This window comes from Phialemonium atrogriseum (assembly GCF_030411735.1).
Source record: "Phialemonium atrogriseum strain 8032-3 unplaced genomic scaffold QBC33scaffold_17, whole genome shotgun sequence".
In the NCBI taxonomy this organism is placed as follows: domain Eukaryota; kingdom Fungi; phylum Ascomycota; class Sordariomycetes; order Cephalothecales; family Cephalothecaceae; genus Phialemonium; species Phialemonium atrogriseum.
In genome coordinates this window covers 553,648-579,463 of record NW_026848154.1, presented here as the reverse complement: position 1 = coordinate 579,463, position 25,816 = coordinate 553,648, and the positions used below count along the sequence as shown (strand labels likewise).

Sequence of the window (25,816 nt, the reverse complement as noted above, 5' to 3'; positions counted from 1 at the left end):
CTAGGCAGCCGCCTTCTTAAAAACAGAGCTCCGGTAGCCGTTCTCTCGAGTTTCATGTTCCGAAGCCAGCTCGGTCAAATCCCTCCATGCCCCTTGACAGCCTGCCGAAGCGAGGGATTGGAAGGAATGAGACATCACTTTGATCGAAACATGGAGCTAACAATATGCTTTGCCTCTTCCATACTGCTCCTTCTCTCCTTGTCCTCTGTCACCTCCGCCTTGCAGCTCCCCTTCTCCCTCTACATTCTCAACCCATGGCGAGCCCGCGTCCCTGTCTTCATCACTGACACCAAGCACCCCTGGATCCGTGACAATCGGGGCCCGCCTCGAGCACCATCCGAACCCCCACGACCTGTTCTGCAGCATCACCGACACGCCAGCCTACCCGCCGGACCTCTTCCACAAGCTAAATATCGACAACCAAAAAGCCAGCATCAGCCGACGGGGGTGGGCCAACGCCGTCGCGAGGTTAAAGGAAATCTGTGCCTGCCCTGCCGCGCTTGCCGGGGCCGAGGAGCTCGACGTAGATATATTCGTGTATTGTGACAGAACTTACGACAATCCTGAGCCCGCTGCACCGCCGACCAAACTCCCCAGGCTCTTCGCCGATGTCCTAGGCAGCATGCCGAAGCTGAAAAGGCTCACATGGGGGATATCACGAGGCGAAACCCTCGCGTTCAAGCCTGTCTTCCTGGAGCGTAACCTCACTTTACCGGAATTACGGTACCTCAAGGTCGATAGATATAGCGAGTACCTGGTTGACCTGGCATTGGGGCTGGAGCAACTCGTCTCGGCCGGGCGTACTTGGATTAAGATGCGCGATTCGGAAGCGCAACCTGACGCCAGGTTGCTATTTATTGAGGCCGCCGGACGGACAAAGAATCTGACAGGGCTGGTGCTGGACGCCGAGGTAGACGGTGAGCTTGCTCAGGGTAATTAATCAATTCTTACGCGCCGCCACCACTACTTCGATATCAGTAATTACCCTTCAATTGCTGACACTCGGTTCACAGCCATTCGCGCCAACGTTCCCAACATCTCCAGCCTCAGCCTCCCAGGTGAGATCTCCCAAAGGTGGCGGACCAGAGACAGATTTCCTCCTCCACTTCAATCCGGCGAGGCGCTCAGGGAGCTGATCAACATACTCACCGCCCTTCCCAATCTCCGCAAGCTTTCCCTCCCCAGTGCCCTCCACCTAGACCTCGGCATGAACGGCGGCTACTCCGGCAGCGCCTTGGGAAGACCTCTAGGGCGGGAGGACATAGTGGAAGACGCCGAGGCAACGGCCCTAGCGGGGGAGATTGTAATAGGGTTGCTGCCGCAGCTGACTATTGGCGTGCAATCTGCAAATATTACAAGGGATAACAACGACGGTAGTGGTGCTGCCTCCTTGACGTGGCCGTGGACGGGGAGCATGGATGATTATGCTAATATGAATACGGAGGAGGAGTGTTCGGATCCCTGGGAGACTGGGTACCTTCCAGATATGCACTGGGTGAATTAAGATGGGATGGCGAAATGGGCAGTGGCGGGAGTTCTGCAGCGATAATTGCTTCTTTTGTGTGGGACCGAAGCCAATCACGCCATGACTCGGCCACCCTTCCCACCCTCGGTTGGCTGCATCTATCTCCATGTATCACAGTCTTTCTGTACTAATATCACTTCCACCCAGGCAGCTGCCCCGCACCTCAGCCTTACTTGAGCATATGAACATCTCGCCTCCCCCAGCCGGATCATCACGACTTCGCGCTTGCCTAAGCACAATGCACAATGGCTGAGCTACTCCTAGCCTCAGTTGCTGCCCCTGTCACAGTGTATCAGATAGGGCAAACACTCCTCCAAGTCTCTGATCTGGTTCGCGAGATACGCCATGCCCCAAGCGCGATACAGTACTTCCAACTCGAGACCGCGGCTTTGAGCAAGCTCCTGAATTTCTTCCACGATGTTGCCAAGAACTCGATCCAGCATCTCGAGGAGAGCCGCCAGAAGGAACGACAGGGCCTCATCGACTTGATCGTCAAGCAATTCAATGTCGCGACCATGCAAACAAAAAGTGTAATGCAACAAATAGTGGGAGCTCGCAATTCAGATTCAGACGACATTGGGCGTGAGCTACTCACACGGGTGAGGTGGTTGATCCACAAAAACAAGGTGACAGCTATCCGGATGATGCTCGAGAGCCTGAAATCACAGGCACAGTTGTGTTTGTCGACACTCATGTGCGAAGATCTCAACCGAAGGATCTCCGAACTTAAGAGAGCACATGAGACAGTCCCGGACGACTTGGGAGCGAGACTGTACGTATAACGTTCCAACCTTCGGAAATTGGGCCCGAAAACTTACTTGACTAGGGACTACTTGGTCAGGCTTATCAAGATCGAAAAGGACGAGGCAAGAGAGGCAATCCGAAAAGTAAAAGGCTTCGAGCACCGACATCAAAACGCACAGATTTACGATCAAGTAAAGAAACTGGAACGAATAATGAAGTACGTTGAAAAAGCAGCCGCCAATGCGGTTCCAAGATACGCCCGGCCCAAGCGAAGAAGGAATAAGCCGCGCCGTCAGAGCAGCCACCAGTCTTCTCGTCTCAGAGATACTCGTTCAGATCCTACTCCACCACTTCATCAACTTGATGAGCATCAAGAGCAGACTTCTCGCAGAGCCGGGACCCGTCGCTCTCAAAACTCGCGTCCAAGCACTGCGCCCGATAACACTGGAGTCGCGCCGCATCCTCGTCCGCCGCCCCGACCGAAGAGACAAGACTCTCCGGAAGGAACGGCAATATCCAGAGTGACCGGGCCAAGGATCAGAGACGATGGTCACACGGTACGCGTAGAAGTGGGAGAGTGGCCTCTTTCAGCTCATGAAAATCTGGGGTCTGAACAGGCGGCATCGTCGAGACGGAATGATGGCTCTAGGCGGGGTGACGATGGGAATGTACGGTCACCAACACAGGATCTAGACGAGCTGCCGCCATCAACGGAGCACGGCAATGATCGTGATGATCGTGAGGCTAGCCCTGGTGTGGGAACCCGGGATGAACATGAAGCTGGGCCATCTGGACCAGGAGTAGCCCGGGGTGAGCAATCACAGAACAATGGATGGAGACCCGTGCCGCCGCTTGAAGGAGAGGACCGGAGACCACGCCAGTGGCGGCCACGGTCATCCAGGGAGGATAAGAAGCCGGACCCATAATGCTCGAGGTCGTGCGCTGAGAGAAGAAGGGAGATGCAGCAGGAAGAAGTCAGAAGAACAGTAACCGCTAATACGCAACCTATTTTTATATGATGATGTTGAGAGCTTGGAGAAGTTGATTCCGCCAAAGTGGCCACCAGTTTATGTGAAAACTCGACAAAGCTAATGTCTAAAAACAAGGACGGCACAAGGTGTCCCCTTTGATCTCGCAGCAGCGATTTGCTCTCCCCCCCCCCCCACACCCCCTAACCAAATTAGCCAATCAAGTTGATGGAGGCTTCTGCCCATAAACAACACGCCTGTACTTTAGTGTTAGCTGATTAGATATTCCGCGAACGGAGCAGCGGGATGAAACCCACAGATAGATGTACGAGTGAACATCGGGGTTGCGGAGCTCTTTGCGCACTTCGGCCAAGAATTGCTGCGCGTCGTCGTACCGCCACTATAAAACAGGTACCGTTAGTGAAATCTGGTCTGTCCCGAGGTAGTTGAACAGCCCTCTTACTCTCAATACGTCAGTTAACCCCTTCAGAGCAAACCCTTCAAGCCCTTCGAGGAGGTAGGCGCGGTTCCACCTGCCCCACAGCCTATGGTTCTCGTCCTTGGCCCAGGGGCCGATGGGGGTTTTGTAGCTGTGTTCCTTGACGTTGACGTAGCCGGCGGCCTCGATAGATTCATGCGCCACCTCGGAGGCATCGAACGCCTTGCCCACCTTCTCGCCTACCTCGCGGAACACCTCCCACCATCTCTTGAACACTGAATCTTCCTTCAACGTACCATCGTCCGAGGTGGCGATTCCCGATAATTCAACCTGCTCGACCCAGCCGCCGGGCTTGACATAGCTAGATTGCAGAGGGGAGATTAAAGGGAGTGTCGTATCACAAGGGGAGGGGAGGTGGCAGCTCACCGGAAGGCGTTCTTGTGGAAAGCAGCCCAGTCCGAGACGCAGCCGGTCATGTGGCGGAGATGAACAAAGTCAAACTGATTCTCCGGGAAGGTCCAGTCCTCGTTGATGTCGTCAACCTGGAATTCGCAGTTGGGCGGTACGAAGGCTGGCTGGATGGGAGAAATATCAACCCCGATGACCTTGGCTGACGGGTTCGCATCCGCGAAGTCACTAGTGAAAGAATTAGCGCATCAGAAAAATAGGTCGCGTCGCCAAAAGACCACGACGAAGACTCACATGGCCCAAATGCCTGTGCCGCAACCAACATCGAGAACGTTCTGCGTCCCAAATTAGTGTCGCGGCTTATCGACACAACGGTTGGGCCTAACCAATCACCTGAACATTTTCCGGTATCGGAGCAAGGTAGAGCTTGCCACCCAGGATGGTTCTGTACATCTCGTGCCTGGTGATCACATTAGGCGCTGGGCCGAGGAGATATGGGAGACAGGCACCCGGTTTGGTGCGGCGACGTACCCGAGGTCCTCAGCATTCTGCTGCTTGTCGTCGTTTGGGCCCCTGTAATAATAACCCGGGGTATGTCAGCGGGCGTTGTGAATTCTCCCTTCTCCTGTAAAGGGCAGGGCAATTGATTACCAGTACTCCACATCGTGGAACCCGTGGTATCGTCGTCCGTGCTTGTAGGTGTAGTCCGCAATGGAGGACCTCAGAGACTCGGTGGTCTCGGTTGTCCTAGCCCTTTGTCAACAAGGAGCTAACTGCAGGCATACTGAAAAGCCTCAGTCTCACGATTCGGCGTAGGCAGAGTAAATCTCTGCGTGGTCACCCTCATGCAACCATGGTAAGCTCAAAACGCAAGTATGCAAGGTGGGATAATGACATACAGCTTCGATCTCACTTGCGACTGGCCCGTACTCGTCTGCCGGAGCAGGAACTGGCGAGGAAGGGTCCATGATTAATAGGCAACAGGACTCAGTTTCTGGGCCAAATGCGCAAACACGAGTTGAATGGGTAGCGAGAGAGACCGAGAAAAGAGGAGAGGGAGGATTCCATTCTGCCCATATAGTAGAGAGGTGAGGGGGGAACAGATAACATACCCAAGCTCGCCAAGTTCCAACAACCAAACCAACGTAGTGGGGGCTCCGGGATTCAACCCCCCTGCCGCCGGATGCGATGAGCGCATATCCGGGTAACGGGCAACACCCGCTCAAGTGACCTGTCAGTTGCAACGGCCAGCGGGAGCAGCCATTAGAGGTAGACGAACCGACAAATAATTAAATAATTAAATAATTAACCCCTGACTCAGCATGCAAAGCCAACTGCATCGCGAGCTTATGTGCCTACAGTCAGTGCACAATACGTAACTATTTCGTACAGTCCGAAAGTATCCTTATTAGTGGCGTCAACACACCACGTGCTCCTGCAAGACAGGTTGAAACAGCGGCGCAATGGCCCACGCAAGACAATGGAAATGGCTGATACTACCACAGTAAATGTTAATGTTCGGGCAGCATCGGATTTTTGGTGTGTAATCATCACGTCATTTCCATATGTAAGCTGCTCCAAACTCCAGGCTTAATAAGCTGCGGTTATACTATCGGCCGGCCCTCACTAGGTAGGTACCTTTGATGGCGGGGCATTTAATGGAACCGATGATACTCGGGTGACAACGTCTCGAGTATTTATAAGGCGAGATACTGCCCACTTCATCTAGCCGGCAAGTTAAATCAACACATTCGAACCTTTTGCGAGTTCCGTAGTCATTACCAAAAATTGCAACTCTTTCCAAAACTCTCGCAGAAACACCCTCGTTTCACCGCTGCAGCAATGAAGGCTCTCGTTCTAACTCCATCGACGAGGGAAGTCTCCCTCCGCGAGCTCTCCACTCCAGAGCCCGGACCAGGCGAAGTTCTTATTCGCGTCCACGCCGTGGCGCTCAACCCTGTCGACGAGTTATACGTAGCCAAGCCCCTCGCTGTGCAGGACCAGCGAGTTATAGGTACCGACTTCGCGGGCGTTGTCGTTGACGTCAGCGCCGACTTGGATTCCTCCTCTGATCCTCGGACCAAGGTTGGCGCACGCGTCGCCGGATTTCATCAAGGCGGTATGTGATTATTCGAGCTTGTCTGCCTGTTTCCTGCCACGTCCATCTTCATTGTTGAATGATAAATGCTGAAGAACTTTGCCAGCCTGCTCTGTCAACGATCGTCCTGGCGCTTTCGCCGAGTATGTCACCGCACCATACGACCTTCTATGGAAAGTGCCAGCCAATTTGTCACTTGAGGCCGCCTCAACCATAAGCATGTGCGGCCTAACAGCCGCGCAGGTCATATTTGCTCGTCTCGGGCTCCCTAGTCCCTTTGCTTCCACTTCTGGCTTCCTCCCGTCGCAGGACCGGGATGCTGGCGAATCCATCAACGTGCTGATCAACGGCGCTTCATCGTCCGTCGGCCTCTATGCCGCGCAGCTCGTGCACCTCGCATCTCAGGCAAGCGGCCGGAAATTCCGCCTGATCGGCACGGCAAGCCGCTCGAAGCACGAACTCCTGCGTGGGCCGCCTTACAGCTACGACGTTCTCATCGATTACCGCGACCAGGACTGGCCGGCCAAGGTGAGGGAAGCCACGGGCGGAAACGGCGTGGACTATGCGTTGGACTGCATCTCGGAGGGCGAGACCGTGTACAACACCCACAGCACGCTCGGCCCCGAAGCAAAGTTTGCAGTAATCCGCGGTACAGCCGGTGGGGGTTACGATCCCTCGAAGCTCCGGGTGAAGCCCATCTACGGCGCCGCATGGGAGGGCCTGGGTGTTGAGATCGGATATAACGGTTGGTTATTGCGTCTAAACTTTGTCGATCCAAGTTCGCTAACATGGAACATCAGACATTACTGTACCCGCGGACCCCGAGGCACGTGCTTTTACGACCCAGTTCTACAGCTTCCTGGGCTCCGAGGCCGCGGCGGGCAAAGTCAAGCTCGAGCCAAACCCAGTACGGAACATGCCCGGTGGACTGGAACGGATCGTGCCTGACGGACTGGCTCTTCTAAGTGGCTTCGTGTCAAAGCGAACTGAAGTAGGTCGGACCGAGCAGTATATGCGGCCGATCAGTGCAGAGAAGCTGGTGTACACTATTTGATAATTAGTCCCCCGTAACTACTCCTAAATTGATTATATGTCGTTGTTGAAATAAGGGGTTTGCAGTGAAGTCCTTTCAAGTTATCCCTTGGCCTGTCAAAGCTGACCTCCTAGACATCTATAGTACCTCTTGCACACTTTTACTTTGCAAGAAAATTACTAAATAATTTTTTTTATTTCCTACTTTTGTCAGGCCAAGTTTTTGGGCAGTGGGTAAACTAAAGCACGCTATTCTTTGGCGACTCCAAACCTAAACTATATAGGTCAAAGTACCGCCCCCCTATTCCACAAATCAACTGGTCGAATGGTCTAGATGGTTATGACACCGCTTTAACACAGCGGAGGTCCACGGTTCGATCCCGTGTTCGATCACATATTCTCTTCTTTTTTTTTGCCTTTTTTTCCCTTCTTCTTTCTTTCGGTTTAGCTGTCGAGGGTGAAATCAATCTTCTTTTTTCAATTCCGCTTGCTAAACGTGTGTTCAATACAGACATATTATCAAACGCAGCGCTACAGTAAAGAATCCTGTGTGCAAGTCTTGGTTGGGCGTGGCGTATAGGAAATTTCGGTTCTGTGTATCCGGCACATGCACGTTGAAGTGATCATGGCTCTTTGATATTCGACCCTAGTTGTCGAGTACTATGAGTGGTGGGAAATGGATGTTGCTGTACCGATGGATTCCATCTCTGTAATTGCCTCGCGAATCTTCGACGCCAGCATGCCGTTCTGCATCCCGCCCTCATGGAGAACGTTGAGCCTTGTTGCCCAGCTCTTCCAAGTGTCCAAGTTCCAGCCCTCTTCATCAGTTTTGACCATGTCGTCGTAGATGCAGCGACCGGCGTGTAGAATCCATTGCACAGAGACCATGAGAAAGCACTCATGTGCCACTGGATCCGACACGTCATCTTTAAGTCCTGCTGGGATGTCGCGAGCAGCCCACCTGAGGCTGTGATGGAGTTGCGATCTCCTTGTCTATCTGGGCGCTCCAGCTCTCAAAACTGACGTACCGATGAATTTAGCAGGAGAAATAATAAGGAGGTTGATGAATCGGAAAGGTAGAAGACGACTGGTAAAGAGACGGCGCTTAATTAATTGAAGATGAAACAAGCACCAACCAGTGTCAACTACATAACCTAGCCCCAAGCGCTTAGAGCAATGGTTTCGAGTTAAAAAACGGTAGCCTATCGTTCGCCGGACGACAAAGCGGCAGTGCTTCAGGTTTGCCTCATCCGAACCCTCGGGTCAGGCAGGGGCTTTACAGCAGAGGGGAGGCAAACAAACATGGCAATTCACCGCAGAGCAAATGATTGTCTACAATACGAAGCGATTTCTCATTTCCAATAGTATAGTTATTTTAGCTGGCCCTCTTAGTTTGTTTTACGATAGCCTGACTGAGCCAGATGACCGAGCAATCCTAAAACATTTTCTAGGGTAGTAGAAGAACCATTCAGCCGAAAGTTGTAGTATCAATCGAGGTGACATAATAATAGATTACTTGAGCCGCTGTTGGTCAGACAAATTAATTGTCTTCTGTTATTGTCTGTAATTGTCTGCTTATAATTAAGTCCTTTGATCAGGATACTCTCTTTGATAGCCTTTGTTGACCAGACAATTCCATTGTCTTGGCTATTTCTTTGATTTTGAGCCTGTGTTGATCCGTCATCTGTCTTGTTTCCATTGTCTCTGATGTCCATTGCGTCTGGATCCCACCCTCCTTCCAGTTGAAGGATTATAGGTGCTTCGATTTGGATACTCTCTTTGACCTCCATTGTTGATCAGACAATTATATTGTCTTGTCTGGTTATGTGGAATTTTCGGCTTACAGGTCCTTTTGAGGAGGATCCTCTCTTTGACCCCCTTTGTTGACCAGACAATGCCATTGTCTTGGCTGTTTCTTTGCCGTTGTCCGCCCATAGGTACTTCGCATATGATGGTCTTTTTGACTCTCTATGTCAAGGAATTTACGCGTATGCATAAGCAAACAAAACACCAACTCTATCACGGTTTGAATCTTGCTTGTTTGGGCACCGTAGGGAAAGAGGCAAGTCTATAAAAGCTCCCCATTTCTCCAAAATGATGGAATTCCTTCTGTACCATCATCAGCACCTCTACAGAAGCACCTTGGTAAGGTCGCACTCCCCAGCCCACCATCAACCTCCCAGAAAATTATCACTTCCAGAAAACTCCCTCGGACAAGCGTCAAGATGACCAAGAAGGCCACCGTTGAGCAGAAGGGCCCTGTCCCTGACAAGGCGGCTGAGACCCCCCGCCCCAAGAACTACTCCGGCAATGGGTGGACTTGCTGCCAGTGCAAGCGGATCACCTCCTGCTTCAAGGAGAAGTGCTTTGGTTGCCATCACAAGATCTGCCACCAGTGCAAAATCAACCACTGAAGTATTCCATAGACACTCAGGGCATGCTTATGAGAGCCATCAAAACTAGTTTAGACACTCTGGTAGTGTTCTAGTGCTGTTTTGTGAGCTTCTCATGAACAATGTCAACTTTTTTGCGAGGACTTGACCAGGGAATACATTTGGCCCACCTGTTTATCGGTTCTTAGAAACTAGTAGGTAGCCATAATACCCATTACATACCCGCAAAAGCTCGTATTTCTTGTCCTGCTGAATTTGTGACATTTCTAGGCTCTCTTTATGTGTTCTAACTATAAGACTAGGCCGTAATCACCTAACCTTCTCAAGCCATGGAGATCGATCGGCTTCCATTACTTCAAAACTCTCTGATAGCGAACTACTAAGTATAGTTGAATGGCAGTGACAGGCATTAACATTAATCCGGTTCTCCAAGCTTTTAAATTACACAAATCACAGATATAAATGACTCTAACCCAGCTTTAATTTGAAGAAGGGCTTTTTCATCGTCAGGAGAGACTTAAAAGGCTTAGAGCTCATAGCCTTCGTCAACCACGAGTGAATCGACTGAAGGTATTAAGTATTACTCTTTCCAACCTTGGGCAAACGACCATTTCAACAATGCCTAGCAACTGCTATCCTAGGTATAAAACGCAGATAGCACGTCACTAGGCAGAATAGAGTCCACGATCCTGACCAAAGTCTTCCTTTTCCGTCTTGAGAATAGTCAAACTCCTGTCCAAACGTGAGATACGGCCGCACAAAGACGCCTCGCTCCGACTGGTCTTCCGGATTCCTCTTGCTGAGACGCCTGAAGATGACCTTCATGCCATCCTCCGTCTTGGTCTTCTTCCACGTCTTGGCCACCTCGTCACGCCCCCTCGAGCTCCTGGTGTGCCTTCAGACAGTACAGCACGATGGCGGCCAGACCGGAAGCATAGGCCGTAGCGTACGAGCTACCCCGGACGATTTCCCCAGATGAACTCAACAGGTTCTCGCCGGGGAGGAGAAAATCTAGCCTTGCGTGCAGGTTCTTGCGCGAGTTCTCCCCGTAGATGGTGGCGGCGCCGATCTTGATGACCTCGTCGATGCCCACGGGGGCAAACTGGTCCGTCTCTACCGTCACGCTCTTGTCCGGGAGAGAGCCGAAGATGGTGATCTCCCTGGAGTTGACGGCACATTTGATAAGGTTGACGAATTTTCCCTCGTCCGGGTCGTCGGCGCTGCCTCCACGTCATCTCTTGAACGTCCAGCTCATGGAGACGATGTCCACCCCCATGCGCAGAGCCCATTGGAAAGTCTCACACGCAATCTAAGCCACTTGCCCCGGCTCTCAGCCATAGGTGATTATGGGGGAGGATTCTTACCTGGTGACAGGAAGCAATGGTGAACTTCTGATTCTCGACAAGCCTCGAATCGTCCAGGCGGGCGATGTATAGCCTAGCCATTGGACAGACCTCTCGGATGCAGTGCGCCATGGCCGTACCGTGCTCGCAAGGCCCAACAAAGTATTCCTCCCTATCCGCGCGAAATGACCGGCCATATTGCTAGCCATGGAGATTGGTTAACTTGGCACTATCATCCAGCAGTGCGATCTTGATGGACGGCTTGTTGGTGAGACCGAGGTTTGTCGCGAACTCCTTGAACTTGCGGAGCTGCTCTATCCATCATTGGGACAGAGCCCGGGAAAAACCTTGAAGCCGGGCAGCAGTCTCTGGTGCACTGCTTCAGGCGCTCCTTGGCTACCTTTGCATTCAATCCTGATATCGTTCTGGCGGGACCGCCTCCTATTACCGCTGTAGCGGCCATGCTGGAGGTGGGCCAACGAGAGGACGGATTGTGCGAAGTCAAGATTCAGGCTTTGGCGAGGGGAGTGAAAGTCGGCCATCCAGTGGGGCAGCGAATATTCAGATCAAACCGAGATGCCAAGAAACAATCCCTCCATGGCCTTTATCAGTCCATTCTCTTTTCCACCTTCATATGCTGCACGAATCTGATCCCTCTCGTCTTTCCAGACGCTACCAAGACATTCTCGACGACGCCATACGAGCCGTTCATCGACGAGCCGTATTTTTGGCTTCCTGAGCTCCATAAGGACCTTCAAAAGCTCATCGTCGGGTCCGCAACGAACAGAGTCTGCCTTTGTTTCTTGATTGATGGCCTGGACGAGTTCGAGAATGACGTTGCGGGGCGCCATAGCTACGCCGATCTTGCCGAAGAACTTACCTTGTGGGCTCAAAACGACAACGTCAAACTCCTCGTCAGCTCGCGTCCGGAGCCGGAGTTCGCATCAATCGTGCCGGAGAGGCTGCGGATCCATCTCCACGATCTCACCAAACCTGATATTATGAAGGCCGGCCGGAGCCTGTTCGAGAAGCATCAAGATTTTGAGCAGATGAGATCTTACTACCTGAGACTGGTTGACCAAATTGTGGTCGAATCACGGGGGGTCTTCCTTTGGGCTTTTTTTCATGAATGTCGAGCTTTGCAACTTGGCGGCAGATGGGGAAGATGCCCAGAGCTTTCGGAAGCGTTTGGTCGAAAGCCCAAGTCTGGATCGTCTCTACCACGAGCTCCTGGCCTCGATCAGTCCGGTTCATCGCGATATGGTGTACAAGATGCTCTTCCTCGTCATGCGTCTTGACTGGAGCTGTTCGGATTTCGTCACGACATGGGTCCCGACCACGAGCACAATCAAGACGTACACGGAAGCGGAGTGCGACAAACGCCGCGAATTGGCCAAGTCTCGGGTCGCTCGGACGAAAGGCCTTCTGGAGATTACGGACTTATCTTACCACGGTTGGACAAATATTACCCGCGTCAATCTCTTTCACCGTACCGCCTACGAATTCTTCCAAGATAGCCAGCAAATGCGCGACCTGTCTGCCAGATTCCCAGATATGAGGCGTGCTTCACTGGAGGTCAAGGTCTACCTTGCGCAACTCTGGGTCCTGGACAACTCGAAATATCCTCCGACGCAAGCCTCTCCGAAAATACTAGGTAAAATCTTGAGTTCCTCCAAAGAATGGAAATATTTCACTGAAGAGAGGCACCGCTGGCTCGACTGTCTTCGAAAAGTCGCCCTCTACCACAATACGAAGGGACCACCTATATTCTGTGGGGTGTTGCTCACGTCTTTTTTGCTCGGAGAGATGGGGTTGTCAGAAATTGGCTATTCTCATCTACACTACATCGTCAACTTGATTGGCGACCTCGAATACGTACGGCGGGAACTAGATGGCATGCCGGGAACAATGCATGCAAATGGCGAGTTATCCCTCCTTCTCTCGGCTAGCACGGGTTGGTATGCAACTCCTTTGGTCGAATATCTCCTGGAGAGGGGGGTTTCTCCAAATGAGCAGGTCAAATTTCACGACACAAATCATACGGCATCAGTATGGCTTATATTCTGCACACTCTTCGCAATCCTCACGGTTCCCATATTAGGAGGACGGGGCTTACAAACAGATCTCCTCGGGTCGTATTGTCTCGTAATGGAGAAATTCCTCGCGACACATGCAGTCGACCTAAATGTGCTCGTCATCCTTGGAGAACGAGGATTATATGACGATTTCTCGGAAAGCGACGGCACTCATGCCATATCTCTGAAGGATTTGTTACAGCAAGTTGACCCTGATGAGCACGAGACCTGGGCTAAACTCATTGGCGAGTGTGAGAAGAGAAGAGACAGCAATGAAGGGCGAGTGTGGTCTTTCGCAGCTGCCGGAGCTATGATTGGAAGACTGGGCCAGACGATCAGCTATTTGTTGACCGAAAGAATATGGGGAAGCATGTGGGATAGAATCGCTTCCTTGTTGACACGAGGATTATGGACGAGCGTACATGACGCGTGGATCTGCTGGACAATATGGAAGTCGGAGCCGGTGAAGTCGTCTCATTCGGAAGCGTACATACCTTTCCGGATTGGTATGAAACCTTCATCATCACCAAGACCGGCCGACCGGCGACCAGAACACTAGGGATTCTATGTTCACTCTGTGGTACTTGGGGAGTTGAGAATCTTGGCATCTGACATTTGTGTGAGGCAATATTAAGGCGATCAACCCGCTATAAGGATATGACGAGAAGGCAGACATTTACTGGGAGCTAGGTTCTTGGTCTTCCATGCAAAAAATCCCTACTGTCCTGATATTCTCTTTGAAGAAGGCAAAGATGGCCTGTGTCATGTGAGAGCGTCGCCTGCAACCAAGCAGGACAACGAGGAGGTAAACTATGTCTGACCTTGGTTGAAACCAGTCTTACCATCGGGGCATGGGGCCTTATCTCCTAGTTCGTATAGAAACCGAGGCTTCCAACAAGCAAAGTACTTTTCAAGACGTTGCAGTCCGGAGGTTAGTTTGGCAATGGTCGGCCATTCCATCGAGCGAAGTGGCCCCTGAGGCCATTGGAAGCGGCCGGATCGTCAAAGGGAGAAAACCTGGACAGGCCAACACAGCATGCAAGACGCGCCTGACAAATCGAGCAATGCTGCAGTCGGCCAGATATGCTTCGAGGCCAGCTAGACAAGATGGTGTCGGAGTCTGTTTGTATCCACGAAGATTCAGCAGGTTGATCGGACCTCTGCTTTCATGCCGAAACAGAGTGGTTGCGTATATCGATTCCAGCCGTTCGGGGACGACTAGATCTCCCTCCGCGTCGAAGTCATGGACGTCAAGCGTAGGTCACGTTTCTAGTATCGTCAAATACCGGTCTAGCTGTAGTCGCTCGACTTGATCATTGAGCTCTGCGGGGATCAGAAGCGGCAAGAGCGGTGTAGCTTCCGCCAAAATTGGTCTCGCCTCCCGGACGAACAGACAACAAAATGATCAGTGGCTCCATTCCACTCTCCTGCCAGGTACTGGGCAGCAGTAATTGGCTTGCCCGGCGTACAGCGTCCAAGGATTTCTCCGTACTTTGTAATTTGGGACTGGAGTCGGGTCTTGGATGCCGGATTATCGACCTTTGACAACATCGAACAGGGCGGTACTCCAGCAAGTTCATATTTCGAAAGTCGTACCCTACCATCGGCCACGATGGTGGCGCCGTAAAGTTGAAGGTGAATTTTGGGGAGACGGACTTTGTCTGGGCCGATGCGAAGAAACTTGATGTCAAGGACCAAAGCCTTGGACGTCCAAAGCTACAGAGGACACAGACGGGGCGAACGAGGGCGGGAGCCGCGGAGGAAAGTAGCACGGAAACGAGACGATTAATAAATAATTAATAGACATCGCGCAAATGATCTGACGCAAAGAAAGGGGGTAGATGCCAATTATTCTTCTCTCATTGTTGGCGAATTGAATGATTAAGCGGTGCATCTCAAGCCCCGCCCTCGCTTTCTTGTGGGGAAATACGAAATCAGGCCTTCCCCCCCCCCCCCCCCCCCCCAACAACGTTGCTGTTTGTGAGATACTTCCCACTATGGGTTTTGATTTTACGTCGTACCTCTCATCGCTGTATCCCGGCGAGGAATACGAGATCCAGGTCCTACTCGGCGGTCTCGTGAACCACACCGTCCGGGCTCGGCGCACCGACACCGCCGACACCCCCGCCAAAAGCGGATCCGCAGATGGTCCGAAGACTGCCATCCTGAAATATGCGCCTCCGTATGTCGCATCCATCGGCGAGGACGCCCCCTTCTCGCAAGACCGGCAGGTGAGAATCCTCTTTCCCCTCCCCCCTCTTCTTAGCCAAGACCATTAACTCCACCACCCCAGTTGACCGAAGCATCAGCCCTGAGAATCCTCGGCGACGGATACCTCACATCCCGAGTGAAAGGCATCAAGATCCCCCGGGTGTTATCCCACGACCCAGTCCACTCAATCCTCATAATCGAAGACCTCGGCCCGCTCATCACCCTCTGGGACTTCCTCGAGTCCGCCACCAACCCCCGCACAGCAGCCACCGCCGCCCTCCTCGGCCACCGTGTCGGCGCCTTCTTCGCCGAACTACACCGCCCCTCGACTCTCGCACACATCCACCTCCACAGCCCGCCCTCCGACCTCGCCATCCTCGACCGCGCCCCCATAACCGCGCCCTTAGTCCGCTCCGCCGCCGTCGAGCCCATCCGCTTCCGGCTCCGCTCCCCCGGCGGCCTAACCGACGCCGCCGAGGCAGACGCCCTGTACGCGCGCGTCGTCGGCGACTTCGAGCGCGCCAACGCGCCCGCCGGCGAGTCGTGCCTCTCCATCGGCGACTGCCATCCGGGGGCGATCCTGGTGGATCCGGTTTTGTTGTTGTTGTCGGGCGGCGACGACGAGGGGGAGGTCCCGGACATGGGCGTCATCGACTGGGAGTTCTCGACGGCGCGGCGCGGGCGTGGCGCCAATGGCGACGCGGCGCAGTTCCTGGCGTCGGTGCACGCGCTGTGGTTGTCGCTTGCGCCTGGGTCGCCTGCCTGGAAGGCGACTGGGGCGTTTGGGCGGGCGATGTGCGAGGGGTATGCGGAGGGGGCAGGGTATGCGGGGAGGGATGTCCGGATGGATCCGGCGGTTGTGGGGATTTCTAGGTCGGCGCTGATATTGCATGGGAGGGAGCTGATTAACCAGGCTGTGGAGCGGCCGTGGGGGTCTCGGGGTAGGTCGGTTGCGGAGATGGTGAGAGAGGGGATTTGGTACCTGGAGCGGGCGGGGGATGGCGTGGATGAGATGCTGGAGCAGGGGAACTGGGATTTGCTGATGGGAGAGGAGTCCGGCTTCATGCTGCGGTTGTTTGGCTTGTATCGGGAGTCGAGGAGCTAAGTAGACAAGGGGAGCTACCCGCTGCCTGGCTGCGTCTCCAAGGCAGCGCCGGGCGGTACGAAGTATCACTGCCATCGTTCATGTAAAGAGTATATCCCATGGGGGTATATTGAAACATCCGGATCTACTACCCTCTCGAGTGAATAGCACATCGCACATCCATCTTCGAAATCGCGTCTCCACAGCTCGGTATCCCTTTCAGTCAAAACGAGGCCCCTGCGCTGTGTTAGAAGCGCACCCCAAGCTCAACTCGGCTTAGGTTGAAGCATACACAACTCTGGGCCTTGAGAAGTAGAGGAAATTGCTGAGGGTAAGAACTTGACCCGTAGGCACCCTGCCATACCGGTCATGACCTCGTTCAGCGGTCTTACAGACATGAGAACTGACCACGAAAGCCAAGGCTGGTCTGCGAGTCCACAGGAATTGTGGGGAGTTGGACTTTGCCCAGGCGCTGGCAGAAGATGGACTCGGCTTCGTGCTCAAGCTGATCAGCTCATCGCATCTGTTCATAAAAAAACTTGGCAGTTAGACCACGATTATGATCGGTTTTGGTGTACTTTTTTTTAACAGCCAACAGGAGAGGGGTATTAATCAGTTGCTGGTGTTTCGATTGCGAAGTTGAAACGATGTGAGTGATCACAATGCATGACAATCTGTCAAATCAGTTGCGTAGGCCAGGGCAAGTTGATCTGTCAATAGCATCCCAGTTGTAAAGAGTCAGAAATGGGCCTCGTTCGAGATTAAACTTGCTGCTTTTTGCATGCCGGGCTCCCCCTCACCAACTAGCCCCTGACCCCATACCAATTTGGGTCTAGGGACTTAAACACCAATTTACCCGCCGGAACTTCCTCGCTCTTGGGACAACATAGCCTATGGTAGACACACTAGTGTGAGGAGAAGTCTAAGCGGGGAAAGGAGCAAATATAAACACGGCGCGGTAGCAAATTCAAAACGACCACCAGAAGGTTGCTTTCCACGATCCGAGCCTCACTACCCAACCCAACCGCCGTCATGTCGCCCAACAAGATCCCGCCCAGACCTCCATTCGACTCACTGCCGCTGGACAAAGATGGGCCAGGGGGCAATGCCTGGGGACTCTACGGGCCAGACGACGAGCTCGGCGCCCTGAACATGCTGACGCCAGAGGTGGTGGCCTCAGCGGCATCCGAGATCAAGACGGGCGAGCGAGTGTCCCTGGACTGGCAACTGAACAAGCCCTCAAGGCCGAACTTTGGTCGAAAAAACTTTGAATGGGAGATGCGGAACATGAGCGGAGTCTCCGTGAATGATGATTTGCTGCACTTCAACACCCAGTCCAGCACGCAGTGGGATGGGTTCCGGCATTTCGGTGAGTCGCCATGGAATTGAACTTCAAGATGGGCTGCGATTACTGACAGCTCGGTAATTAAGGATACCAGGGCGCCAAGCGGTATTACGGTGGTCGCAGCCAGGAGGATCTTGAAAAGACGGGAGTCTTGGGCATTGACGGTAGGTGATGAAAACTAGACTGATTAGGCATTCCCGTTCCCGAGCTAACCCGTGCCCCTTAACCTCTCAGCGTGGGTTGAGAAAGGAGGCATTGTCGGCCGTGGGGTGCTCTTGGATTACGTCTCGTTCTGCCAGCGCCACTCGATCACCGTCGATCCCCTCACCAGCGCGCCAATCACCCTGGACCAAATCAAGCAACTCGTCCAGGAGCAGGCCGTCACCTTCAGGCCCGGCGACATCCTCTTCATACGCGGTGGCTTCACCCAAGCATATAATGCTCTTGACGAAGCCGGACAGGTCACCCTTGGACAACGCCCCACGTCAGAGTATCTTGGGGTAGAGTCGACGCCAGCGATGCTGCGATGGATATGGGACAACGGATTCGCTGCTGTTGCCGGCGATATGGTAACTTTCGAACAAGCACCAGTGGGGATATCATGGAGTGGCAAAGATGTGGACGAGGCTAAGAAAGACGGAGGGCTTCTGCACCAGGTCTTGCTGAGTGGGTGGGGAGTCCCTATCGGTGAGATGTTTGATCTGGATGCATTGAGCGAGACGTGTAGGCGACTTAACCGGTGGACTTTCTTCGTCTCCAGTGTGCCCTTAAAGGTCCCTGGCGGTGTTGCAAGTCCCCCAAATGCCGTGGCAATATTCTAAATATTTGAATAACAAAATACTGGACGGATGATACGGATTAGCTTTTGAAGAATTATTTACCCTGAAACTTGAAGAACTAAGCCCCTGAGTCCACGCATCTCCTGTCTTTACCAGCAGTACCTGCCCTTAACTCAGGATAGGGTCCGAAATATTGAGTTCAAAATTATATACAGTGTTCAAAGTCATTAAAAAGGTAATTAAATCGCATCGACTCGAAGCACACAGTCAAGGCCCCAACCCCCCCCCCTTCAACAGCTGCGCTATCTCGACATGCGGAAATGGACAGAAATGGCGAAGTGCCCAAGGACCCCAAGATCCCAACCTAGACACTTTGCTGGTTGTGGAAGATATCAAACGGGTCCACAGCCGCTTTAATCCTCCTCAACCTCTGCAAATTGGGCCCCCAGTAATCCATCCGCGCCCTGTCATTGTCCTCCCTCGGATCAACGTAGCCGGCATATTCTCCATAGACGGCGGTCGGCTTGCCGCTGGTGGCGACATTGTTGAGGCCGGCGAGGAAGTTCACCGTTGTCTGCGACACGGGGCCCCTGGTTTTTGCGTACGAGAGCATCCACCAGAGCTTGTCGCGGTGGGGAAACGCCGTGGCGCCGACTGCGACATCATTGATCGCGCCGGCTCCGACCTCAAAGTTGACGGCCCAGAGATCGGTGCCGTTCTCTGCTGTGGCCAGGTATTGGAACATCCTGTCGGCAGTCGCGTCGGCTATCAGCGTTTGCGGCGTGAAACCGAGTGATTTGGCGTAAAAGTACGACGGCGACGCGATACCGGAATCCTGAATTTGCTGGCCCCACGACTCAGACACCTGCAGCCAGTTTGTGGATACGGTCGCCTGGGAGACCTGCGGAGGTGGGAAAGAACCGATGAACCCGAGAGCATTGAAGGCCTTCTGTGGCCCAAAATATGCGCCAGCAATGATGATGGCGGAGGGGCTGACAGTCATGGTTGACGAGAACTCTCGCGGGAGGTTCGAACGGGCGATGAACTTCTGCCAGGACTTGAACACCTGCGCCCTTGTTTTCACGTCGCGTGCAGTCCACTCGTAGACATAGTTGACAAGTTCGGCCGGTGCAGGCTCCGTGCGGAAGACAAACTCGGTCACGATGCCGAAACTGGCCCCGGCGCCTCTCATGGCGAAGAAGAGGTCCGAATTTTTGGAACTGGACGCCCTCACAATGGTCCCGTTTGCGAGAACCACCTCCATCTCCTCGACGTGGTCGATAGTCAGCCCGTGGAGACGCGCAGACGGCCCCGCTCCGCCCACGGTTCCGTGCCCGCCGAGACCCACGCTCGGACATGTTCCGTGAGCAATGCTTCGCTTGCCGGAGTTGAACAGTTGCTCGGTGACTTGGCCGAGCTGCAGGCCGGGACCCATAGTGGCTCGATAGGTTTTGCTATCGATGGAAAAGTGCCCCATGTTTGAGAGGTTGATCGACACCTCGCCAGTGGATGATCCTAAAGGGAGGAGAAGCATATTGATCAGCAAGGACTGTTCTCTCGTCTCACTGGACGGGAGATTCCACACCATAGTTGCCGTAGCTGTGACCACCGCTCTTTGCCTGCACCCTATAACCGTGTCGCGCCGCGCATTGGACAACCCCGGCAACTTGCGCTGATGTCTGAGGAAATGTTACCACTGCAGGGAGAACTTGGTGATCCAAATTGTAGGGTTGCACAATATTCGGGTAGTAACCGGGTTGTGTGGGAAGGGCCAGGAGGCTGGGGTTTCCGCCCAGGGCGGATAAAAGACACTGCACGCTCGCCGCGTTACCCATCCTCCTTGGCAAGAGTTATATCGCAGCGTTGACGAAGAAACACTGACTTGAACCTCTGTCTCTCTATCTGCAGATCGTTATGCCTAGGCTGCCAAGAGAAGGGAGATGTCGGCTCCCTTTTGTATGAATGCGTGTAAACAAAACAATAACTCCGCAGTCCGAAGACTGGTAGTCTGGAAGTTGCTCATAAACAAAAAAAACTCCGGTCTGTTTACTTTTTTTTTTTTTTTTTTTTTTCACAATATTGGAATATTTGGAGCCACAATATGCAAGCATCCAAGCCTCGGCAAGCCTCATCGCCGAACTGCTGCGCCTTACGAGCTGAGATCGGCTCCGGAAAGACAACAATCCGAATCCGGGGTGATGATTCTGGTCGGTCCCATTTCCTCCATTCCAAAATTTCTCCTCGGCCTACGGCAACGAAGGCGTGATCGGCACCGTGTGGTTCTATTCTAAGGAACAGGAACCTAAATCTAGCCAGTGACTCTCTGGAATGTCGCCGTAAACTCTCCGGTCCACTTTGCCGCGCAAGTATGGGGGAGAAGCTCGTAGATCACCGAGGGATCTATCTTACTGCCCGGGTTCAGCAATTAACGAGCGATGAGTCGTCATTCTTGCTTGGCACTTCAGGGGCCAGGGGACGGGGGGATACGACTTAATAAAGCTCCATCCCTTCACAGTGGAATGGTGACACCGCTGATCCCATCAAGGTCATCAACTTCCCACGGCAAAGCAACCCTGACAATGACTCTCCTGACCGCTGCGATTCTCTCCCTTGCTTACGGAGCCTCGGCCTTTTCTGGGGCCGACATCAAGCTTTTGTTTGGACCGGGGCTGTCTCACGGTGCTCAGATATGGCTGCCATCTGACGCCAACTACACGGAAGAAGTCAAGCAGCGATGGGCGGTATATCAAGAGCCTTCATATCTCGGGGCTATCAAGCCAGCAACTGAGAGAGATGTCCAGACTATCGTGAGTAGAGCCCAGACCTAACCGCTCCAGGACGAAAGCTGAAAGCTGTCCACTAGATCCGTATTGCATCTGAGCATCAGATTCCCTTTATTCCCACCGGAGGCGGCCACGGAACCTCGGGTACTCTTGGTGGACTTCACGGCGGCATAGAGATTGACCTGAGTTTCTTCAATTCCGTCGATCTCGACGCAGAGAGAAACCGTCTCACCATCGGCGGCGCGGTTGTCTTTGGGCAAATCATTGACAAGCTATACGAGGCCGGGAAAGAGCTTCGTACGTGAGACAAGTCCTACTACTACCACTCCTAAACCCCGATTGAACCCCTAACTAACATGGAAGACCTGGTTCTCCCAATTAGCCACTGCTTCGGCCTCATGCGTTGGGGTCTTGGGCGCCACACTGGGCGCAGGACTGAGCACCCTCCAGGGCCTCCACGGCCCCTTGGTTGACTCTCTGGAATCTGTGCGGATCGTCACGGCATCGGGGGCGATCTTGACGGCTTCGGAGAGTGAGAACGCTGAGCTGTTCTGGGCTCTTCGCGGGGCCGGCCACAACTTCGGCATCGTCACATCCGCAACCTACAGGGTCTACGACGCCACCAATGGCGGCCAGGTGGTGAATGCGGATTTCCTGTTCCCGGCAAGCGCCAACCGGTCGGTGTGGGAGGTGCTTCGGTCCTACGATACCACCCTTCCGCCCCAGCTTGCAGTCACCATTGTTGTTGGTGCCAATGGAACGAGTAGAGAGGTGAGTCTGATCCCGCAACGAGAGGAATACATCCTGGCCAGTAAGTTTTCCCGTACTCATACAGGGTTTGCTGCAGGCTTTGGTGGTAGTGAATGCTGTTTTCTACGGGCCTATGGAACAGGCCCTCCTCCATCTCCAACCCATCATCGATATCGGCCCTGCTGTCCAGAACATCTCCATGGTTCCTTGGAACCGTGAGCTGGATGCTGCCTTCTTCAATGTCCAAAACGGTGCCTGCATCCGGCAGAGTCGTGTCAACATATACAGCCTCGGGATCAGGGAGACAGACGTGGCTACTTGGGAGTCTCACTTCAACGACCTAGCTGGATTCTACGTCCGTTATCCGGAATACCAGGGACGTCTCCTGGTGCAGCGTTACTCAAATCAGGCCGCTTTGGCAGTTCCGGACGACAGGACGGCATATGCATATCGCGACGCCACGATACAAATGTAGGTGATCAATTTCTTTTTCTCTGTTAATTCCCATCCTAACACTCTCTCTAGTAATCTGGAAGGGTGGTACACCGACCCCAGCCTTGACGCCGCAGTGAATCCCTTCCTGCAGTCCGCGCGGGACAAGTTCCAAGAGACAAGTGGCTATGCGGATCTCGCAGTCTACACGAATTATGCCCATGGCGACGAGGGACCAGAGGCGTGGTACTCCCGGAGGAAGCTTGGCCGGCTGGTGCTGTTGAAAAAGCTGTGGGACCCTCTGCAGATCTTCAGTTGGTACAACCCTATCTAGGCTCATTGAACTGTCAATACACTTGTCAACAGATTATGCCCAGCAGCTCGGGCTACATAGTATTGAGTAGAGCAAGGATGCATCCTGGAATAATACGGTCAAATAATGAAAACAGGATCAAGAAGAAATTACTTCCCACCGTCTCAAATTCTTGCCGTGATTACGGAGTTACTTGTCTAAAAAAAGAAAGAAAGTGATGTTTCCGCTTCCAAGAGAGGCATGCGTTGTCCCCTTCCGTTTCACGGGAAAAAGCATATGTCGGTGGCATCGATGTTACCAGGATCTAGGAGACTGGACGATCGGGACACTGACCGTGCTGCTGGGTTGCTGTGCATCGTAGGGCGGGCCAGAGACGGCTGAGGGACGGCTGCAGGGCGGCGGCAGGACGGAGTTCGGACAAACTTTGCATGAACGCATTCAGCGAATGAGATGCTATTGTCGGGCTCAGTTAGTGGTGTCTCGGGCCTGGTTCGGAGATGTGCTGATTTCCTGTTGACGACATCCCCCCCTGTTATACTGTACACCGAATCTCGACATCTCATTGCAGAAACTCCGGCATTGGTCCCTCCAAGACTTGATAATCCTCAGTTCGGCCCTTTGAAACCCCGGCAAATTGCATTGCGTCATCGGTCGAGGGATTGCTGCGCTGGGAACGGCTTTTGTCCTTTCTCAGGGGAGCTGTGTAGTCCGTAGTGGCCGGGGCGGAGTAAACACGTTTACCCTCGCAATAATAATTGCTTTTGCGATGATGCACCCCCCCCCCCCCCCCCCTCTCTCCCCACCCCGCCTTAAAGGATGCAAACGGAAAGCCGGATGCTTGGTGCATGAGGTACCATTGCGACGCGCTCTCGTCTTAAATCCCAAGCTGCCACTCTTATTCAGCTCTCTCGTCTTACCGACGATAAGCCCGACAGTGAAGCTGTGTCTCGACAACCGACAACATGGCCCAATCACTTCTTATCAGGGCTCTCCTCGTCTGTGCCTCCCTTCTGCCACACGCCACGGCGGCTCCCACCGTGGTTGACGGCAACGTCTCGTATGTGGGCACGCTGAGCGGCGGTGTCGAGTCCTTCCTCGGGATCAGGTATGGTCAGGACACTGGCGGCAGAAACCGCTTCACGCTGCCCAAACCGTACAACTACCCGCCCGGGACCGTTGTGAACGCCACAACCCCCGGCGCTGCCTGCCCCCAACAGACAGGCAACCCAACACCCAGTCTTATCGGCCTCTTCAGCAATGTTACCAACATCTCCGAGGACTGCCTCACAGTCAGGATTGAACGTCCGCTAAATATCAGCCCGCTCAAAAAGCTGCCCGTTGTCGTCTTCTTGTACGGCGGGGGCTACGCCATTGGCCAGACCTACGATGGAGCCTACTACCCTTCCGGTTTTGTCCGGGAGACGGCGCGGAAGGACCTGCCGACCATATATGTCGCCATAAAGTAAGTTGTCAACCGCGCAAAGCTGGCCACTGCTGGTGCCTCGATTGACCAATTGGCCAGTTACCGTGTTGGCATATTTGGTTTCGCCGACTCATCCGCTCTTCGGCACGAGGGAAACCTGAACCTCGGACTGGAGGACCAGTTCTTGGGTCTTCAGTGGGTGCAAGACCATATCTCCGCGTTCGGCGGCGACAGGGACGATGTCACTCTCTTTGGCGAGGATGTTGGGGCAGCATCGGCCGTCTTTCAGCTGACCGCCTTTGGGGGTAACGCGAAGCGCACCTTCAAGAGGGTAATCCTGGGTTCCGGACCAACCCCAGCGGGCGACCAAATTACCCGCGGCCTCACCTTGAACCACACTGCTGAAGTTACCAAGAGACTCGACTGTGCTTCCCCCGATGGTGACTCGGCTGCCGAGCTGAACTGCTTGCGTGGCTTGTCCTTGACAACTCTCGTGGATGCTGCAGTTAAGTTCTCGTTCGAATACGAAGCCATTGCCGGCCTGGGGACCTTCAGGCCCACGGCGCCTTCGACCTTCATCCCGGATGTGCCTTCGAAGCTGCTCCGGGAGGGTTGCTTCCTCAAAAACATCGATGTCCTGATTGGTTGGACAGAGGACGACGGAACCCAGTTTGTGACCCCGGAGATCAGCAGCGACACCCTGTTCAATAGCTGGGCTGCCGAGCAGTGGCCCAGCCTGACGGAAGCCAACCTCAACAAGCTCATATCCCTCTACCCATCCAGCGAATTTTCAGATCTCACCGCCGAGGGCATCGAGAAGAACTATTTTCGTGCCGCGCGTGTCTCGCGCGACGCCCACTTCGCGTGCCCATCCCTCCTCATCCTCGAGGCATTCCAGGTGCTATCCCCGGGCTCCATCGTCTACGCCTACGTCCTGAACCAGACCGTCTTCCGCGTAGGCCACGCGGCTGCCAACAGGAGCTTCGTCGGCAACGACCACTTCAGCGACATCAGCTACGTCTTCGACTACGTCGACCAACCGCCGTACTCGTCGATCGCCGACCAGAGCGACTACGATCTCGCCAGCTTGATGAGCGGCAGTTGGGCGTCCTTTGCGCACTTTAGCCGGCCGATCATCCCCGGCGTGACATTGGAAGATAGCATCGCCAGGAACCTGACAGTTGCGCCGTGGGATGCGGTACATAGCCACGGTATCGGGGATGTGGTTGTTCGCGTCATCGGGGGGCCGGGGGACGAGCTGGCCGTGATACCGAAGAGCGGGCACGGCCCGGCGGGCGGACTGCCGCCGTATGACGAGGACTTGGCCACGCGATGCGCGTTTTGGAACAGCCGGGATGTTCTGGAGCAGACTTTCAATTGAAGATTTGCGGAATCGGGTTCTTTTGACATATTTGAGGATTGTTTGAGCCTCTTGGTTTGGAATAAACTGTTTCCAAAACCTGAGGGTAGATAGAAAACAACCCAGCACCGAGGCCAGAGACATGCTATTAGACCCTAATTTCTAAACTCTAATTAGACAATTATACACCAATTGATAATAGTATCATGCTCAATGCAAGCATTGCCTCTAATGACGTTTTACTACAAGGTCTTAACATCTAATACGTAGGCATTAATATCATGGTGGTTGGTCCTCTGTACATGTATGAT

The 25,816-nt window shown here is 53.6% G+C and overlaps 11 protein-coding genes across 11 annotated transcripts; 8 read left to right on the top strand and 3 right to left on the bottom strand.

The window, feature by feature from the left end:
* Window positions 1–142: 142 nt before the first annotated feature.
* Window positions 143–1,504, top strand: QBC33DRAFT_571219 (uncharacterized protein; the record flags this gene model as incomplete). Its single annotated transcript, XM_060430593.1, has 3 exons — window positions 143–257; window positions 295–917; window positions 1,014–1,504. The coding sequence occupies exons 1-3, from the start codon at window positions 151–153 to the stop codon at window positions 1,502–1,504; spliced, it is 1,221 nt and encodes a 406-aa protein (XP_060282214.1). The 5' UTR covers window positions 143–150.
* Window positions 1,505–1,675: 171 nt separating this feature from the next.
* QBC33DRAFT_123373 (uncharacterized protein) lies at window positions 1,676–3,670 on the top strand. The gene is made up of 2 exons (XM_060422001.1): window positions 1,676–2,297; window positions 2,352–3,670. The coding sequence occupies exons 1-2, from the start codon at window positions 1,771–1,773 to the stop codon at window positions 3,193–3,195; spliced, it is 1,371 nt and encodes a 456-aa protein (XP_060282213.1). The 5' UTR covers window positions 1,676–1,770; the 3' UTR covers window positions 3,196–3,670.
* QBC33DRAFT_589983 (S-adenosyl-L-methionine-dependent methyltransferase) lies at window positions 3,277–5,052 on the bottom strand (the record flags this gene model as incomplete). Its single annotated transcript, XM_060431598.1, has 10 exons — window positions 3,277–3,494; window positions 3,555–3,637; window positions 3,701–4,037; window positions 4,103–4,312; window positions 4,379–4,419; window positions 4,478–4,544; window positions 4,616–4,657; window positions 4,736–4,831; window positions 4,889–4,926; window positions 4,984–5,052. The coding sequence occupies 10 exons, from the start codon at window positions 5,050–5,052 to the stop codon at window positions 3,458–3,460; spliced, it is 1,020 nt and encodes a 339-aa protein (XP_060282212.1). The 3' UTR covers window positions 3,277–3,457.
* An 874-nt stretch (window positions 5,053–5,926) lies between these two features.
* Window positions 5,927–7,236, top strand: QBC33DRAFT_454054 (zinc-type alcohol dehydrogenase-like protein C2E1P3.01; the record flags this gene model as incomplete). Its single annotated transcript, XM_060424712.1, has 3 exons — window positions 5,927–6,203; window positions 6,289–6,927; window positions 6,983–7,236. The coding sequence occupies 3 exons, from the start codon at window positions 5,927–5,929 to the stop codon at window positions 7,234–7,236; spliced, it is 1,170 nt and encodes a 389-aa protein (XP_060282211.1).
* Window positions 7,237–10,219: 2,983 nt separating this feature from the next.
* Window positions 10,220–11,082, bottom strand: QBC33DRAFT_516409 (uncharacterized protein; the record flags this gene model as incomplete). Its single annotated transcript, XM_060426147.1, has 4 exons — window positions 10,220–10,244; window positions 10,302–10,484; window positions 10,516–10,808; window positions 10,972–11,082. 4 exons carry the CDS (start codon window positions 11,080–11,082, stop codon window positions 10,220–10,222), a joined length of 612 nt encoding a protein of 203 aa, XP_060282210.1.
* Window positions 11,083–11,411: 329 nt separating this feature from the next.
* On the top strand, window positions 11,412–14,297 carry QBC33DRAFT_620898 (uncharacterized protein; the record flags this gene model as incomplete). The annotated part of the gene is made up of 5 exons (XM_060432779.1): window positions 11,412–12,053; window positions 12,088–13,276; window positions 13,772–13,830; window positions 13,862–13,956; window positions 14,061–14,297. The coding sequence occupies 5 exons, from the start codon at window positions 11,412–11,414 to the stop codon at window positions 14,125–14,127; spliced, it is 2,052 nt and encodes a 683-aa protein (XP_060282209.1). The 3' UTR covers window positions 14,128–14,297.
* Window positions 14,298–14,988: 691 nt separating this feature from the next.
* On the top strand, window positions 14,989–16,511 carry QBC33DRAFT_620897 (kinase-like domain-containing protein). Its single transcript, XM_060432778.1, has 2 exons — window positions 14,989–15,256; window positions 15,319–16,511. The coding sequence occupies exons 1-2, from the start codon at window positions 15,023–15,025 to the stop codon at window positions 16,339–16,341; spliced, it is 1,257 nt and encodes a 418-aa protein (XP_060282208.1). The 5' UTR covers window positions 14,989–15,022; the 3' UTR covers window positions 16,342–16,511.
* An 841-nt stretch (window positions 16,512–17,352) lies between these two features.
* On the top strand, window positions 17,353–18,486 carry QBC33DRAFT_454342 (uncharacterized protein; the record flags this gene model as incomplete). Its single annotated transcript, XM_060424724.1, has 3 exons — window positions 17,353–17,689; window positions 17,752–17,829; window positions 17,900–18,486. 3 exons carry the CDS (start codon window positions 17,353–17,355, stop codon window positions 18,484–18,486), a joined length of 1,002 nt encoding a protein of 333 aa, XP_060282207.1.
* Window positions 18,487–18,506: 20 nt separating this feature from the next.
* QBC33DRAFT_543130 (putative glucooligosaccharide oxidase) lies at window positions 18,507–20,480 on the bottom strand. Its single transcript, XM_060428341.1, has 2 exons — window positions 20,030–20,480; window positions 18,507–19,959 (listed from the first exon to the last, which is right to left on the bottom strand). Exons 1-2 carry the CDS (start codon window positions 20,277–20,279, stop codon window positions 18,809–18,811), a joined length of 1,401 nt encoding a protein of 466 aa, XP_060282206.1. The 5' UTR covers window positions 20,280–20,480; the 3' UTR covers window positions 18,507–18,808.
* A 448-nt stretch (window positions 20,481–20,928) lies between these two features.
* QBC33DRAFT_543128 (uncharacterized protein) lies at window positions 20,929–22,882 on the top strand. The gene is made up of 5 exons (XM_060428340.1): window positions 20,929–21,251; window positions 21,308–21,524; window positions 21,610–21,998; window positions 22,075–22,448; window positions 22,503–22,882. The coding sequence occupies exons 1-5, from the start codon at window positions 20,964–20,966 to the stop codon at window positions 22,741–22,743; spliced, it is 1,509 nt and encodes a 502-aa protein (XP_060282205.1). The 5' UTR covers window positions 20,929–20,963; the 3' UTR covers window positions 22,744–22,882.
* A 321-nt stretch (window positions 22,883–23,203) lies between these two features.
* Window positions 23,204–25,715, top strand: QBC33DRAFT_494618 (carboxylesterase family protein). The gene is made up of 2 exons (XM_060425528.1): window positions 23,204–24,184; window positions 24,245–25,715. The coding sequence occupies exons 1-2, from the start codon at window positions 23,685–23,687 to the stop codon at window positions 25,524–25,526; spliced, it is 1,782 nt and encodes a 593-aa protein (XP_060282204.1). The 5' UTR covers window positions 23,204–23,684; the 3' UTR covers window positions 25,527–25,715.
* The last annotated feature ends 101 nt before the right edge of the window (window positions 25,716–25,816 follow it).

Bases quoted from the DNA above. Each gene is read 5' to 3' on its own strand.
- QBC33DRAFT_123373 (XM_060422001.1), top strand. From the start codon at position 1,771: ATGGCTGAGCTACTCCTAGCCTCAGTTGCTGCCCCTGTCACAGTGTAT. The intron at 2,298-2,351 runs GTACGTATAACG...TTACTTGACTAG, and splicing joins GACGACTTGGGAGCGAGACT to GGACTACTTGGTCAGGCTTA.
- QBC33DRAFT_620897 (XM_060432778.1), top strand. From the start codon at position 15,023: ATGGGTTTTGATTTTACGTCGTACCTCTCATCGCTGTATCCCGGCGAG. The intron at 15,257-15,318 runs GTGAGAATCCTC...CCACCACCCCAG, and splicing joins CCTTCTCGCAAGACCGGCAG to TTGACCGAAGCATCAGCCCT.
- QBC33DRAFT_543128 (XM_060428340.1), top strand. From the start codon at position 20,964: ATGGTGACACCGCTGATCCCATCAAGGTCATCAACTTCCCACGGCAAA. The intron at 21,525-21,609 runs GTACGTGAGACA...TCTCCCAATTAG, and splicing joins CGAGGCCGGGAAAGAGCTTC to CCACTGCTTCGGCCTCATGC. The intron at 21,999-22,074 runs GTGAGTCTGATC...GGTTTGCTGCAG, and splicing joins CCAATGGAACGAGTAGAGAG to GCTTTGGTGGTAGTGAATGC.
- QBC33DRAFT_494618 (XM_060425528.1), top strand. From the start codon at position 23,685: ATGGCCCAATCACTTCTTATCAGGGCTCTCCTCGTCTGTGCCTCCCTT. The intron at 24,185-24,244 runs GTAAGTTGTCAA...CCAATTGGCCAG, and splicing joins ACCATATATGTCGCCATAAA to TTACCGTGTTGGCATATTTG.
- QBC33DRAFT_543130 (XM_060428341.1), bottom strand. From the start codon at position 20,279: ATGGGTAACGCGGCGAGCGTGCAGTGTCTTTTATCCGCCCTGGGCGGA. The intron at 19,960-20,029 runs GTGTGGAATCTC...TCCTCCCTTTAG, and splicing joins TCACAGCTACGGCAACTATG to GATCATCCACTGGCGAGGTG.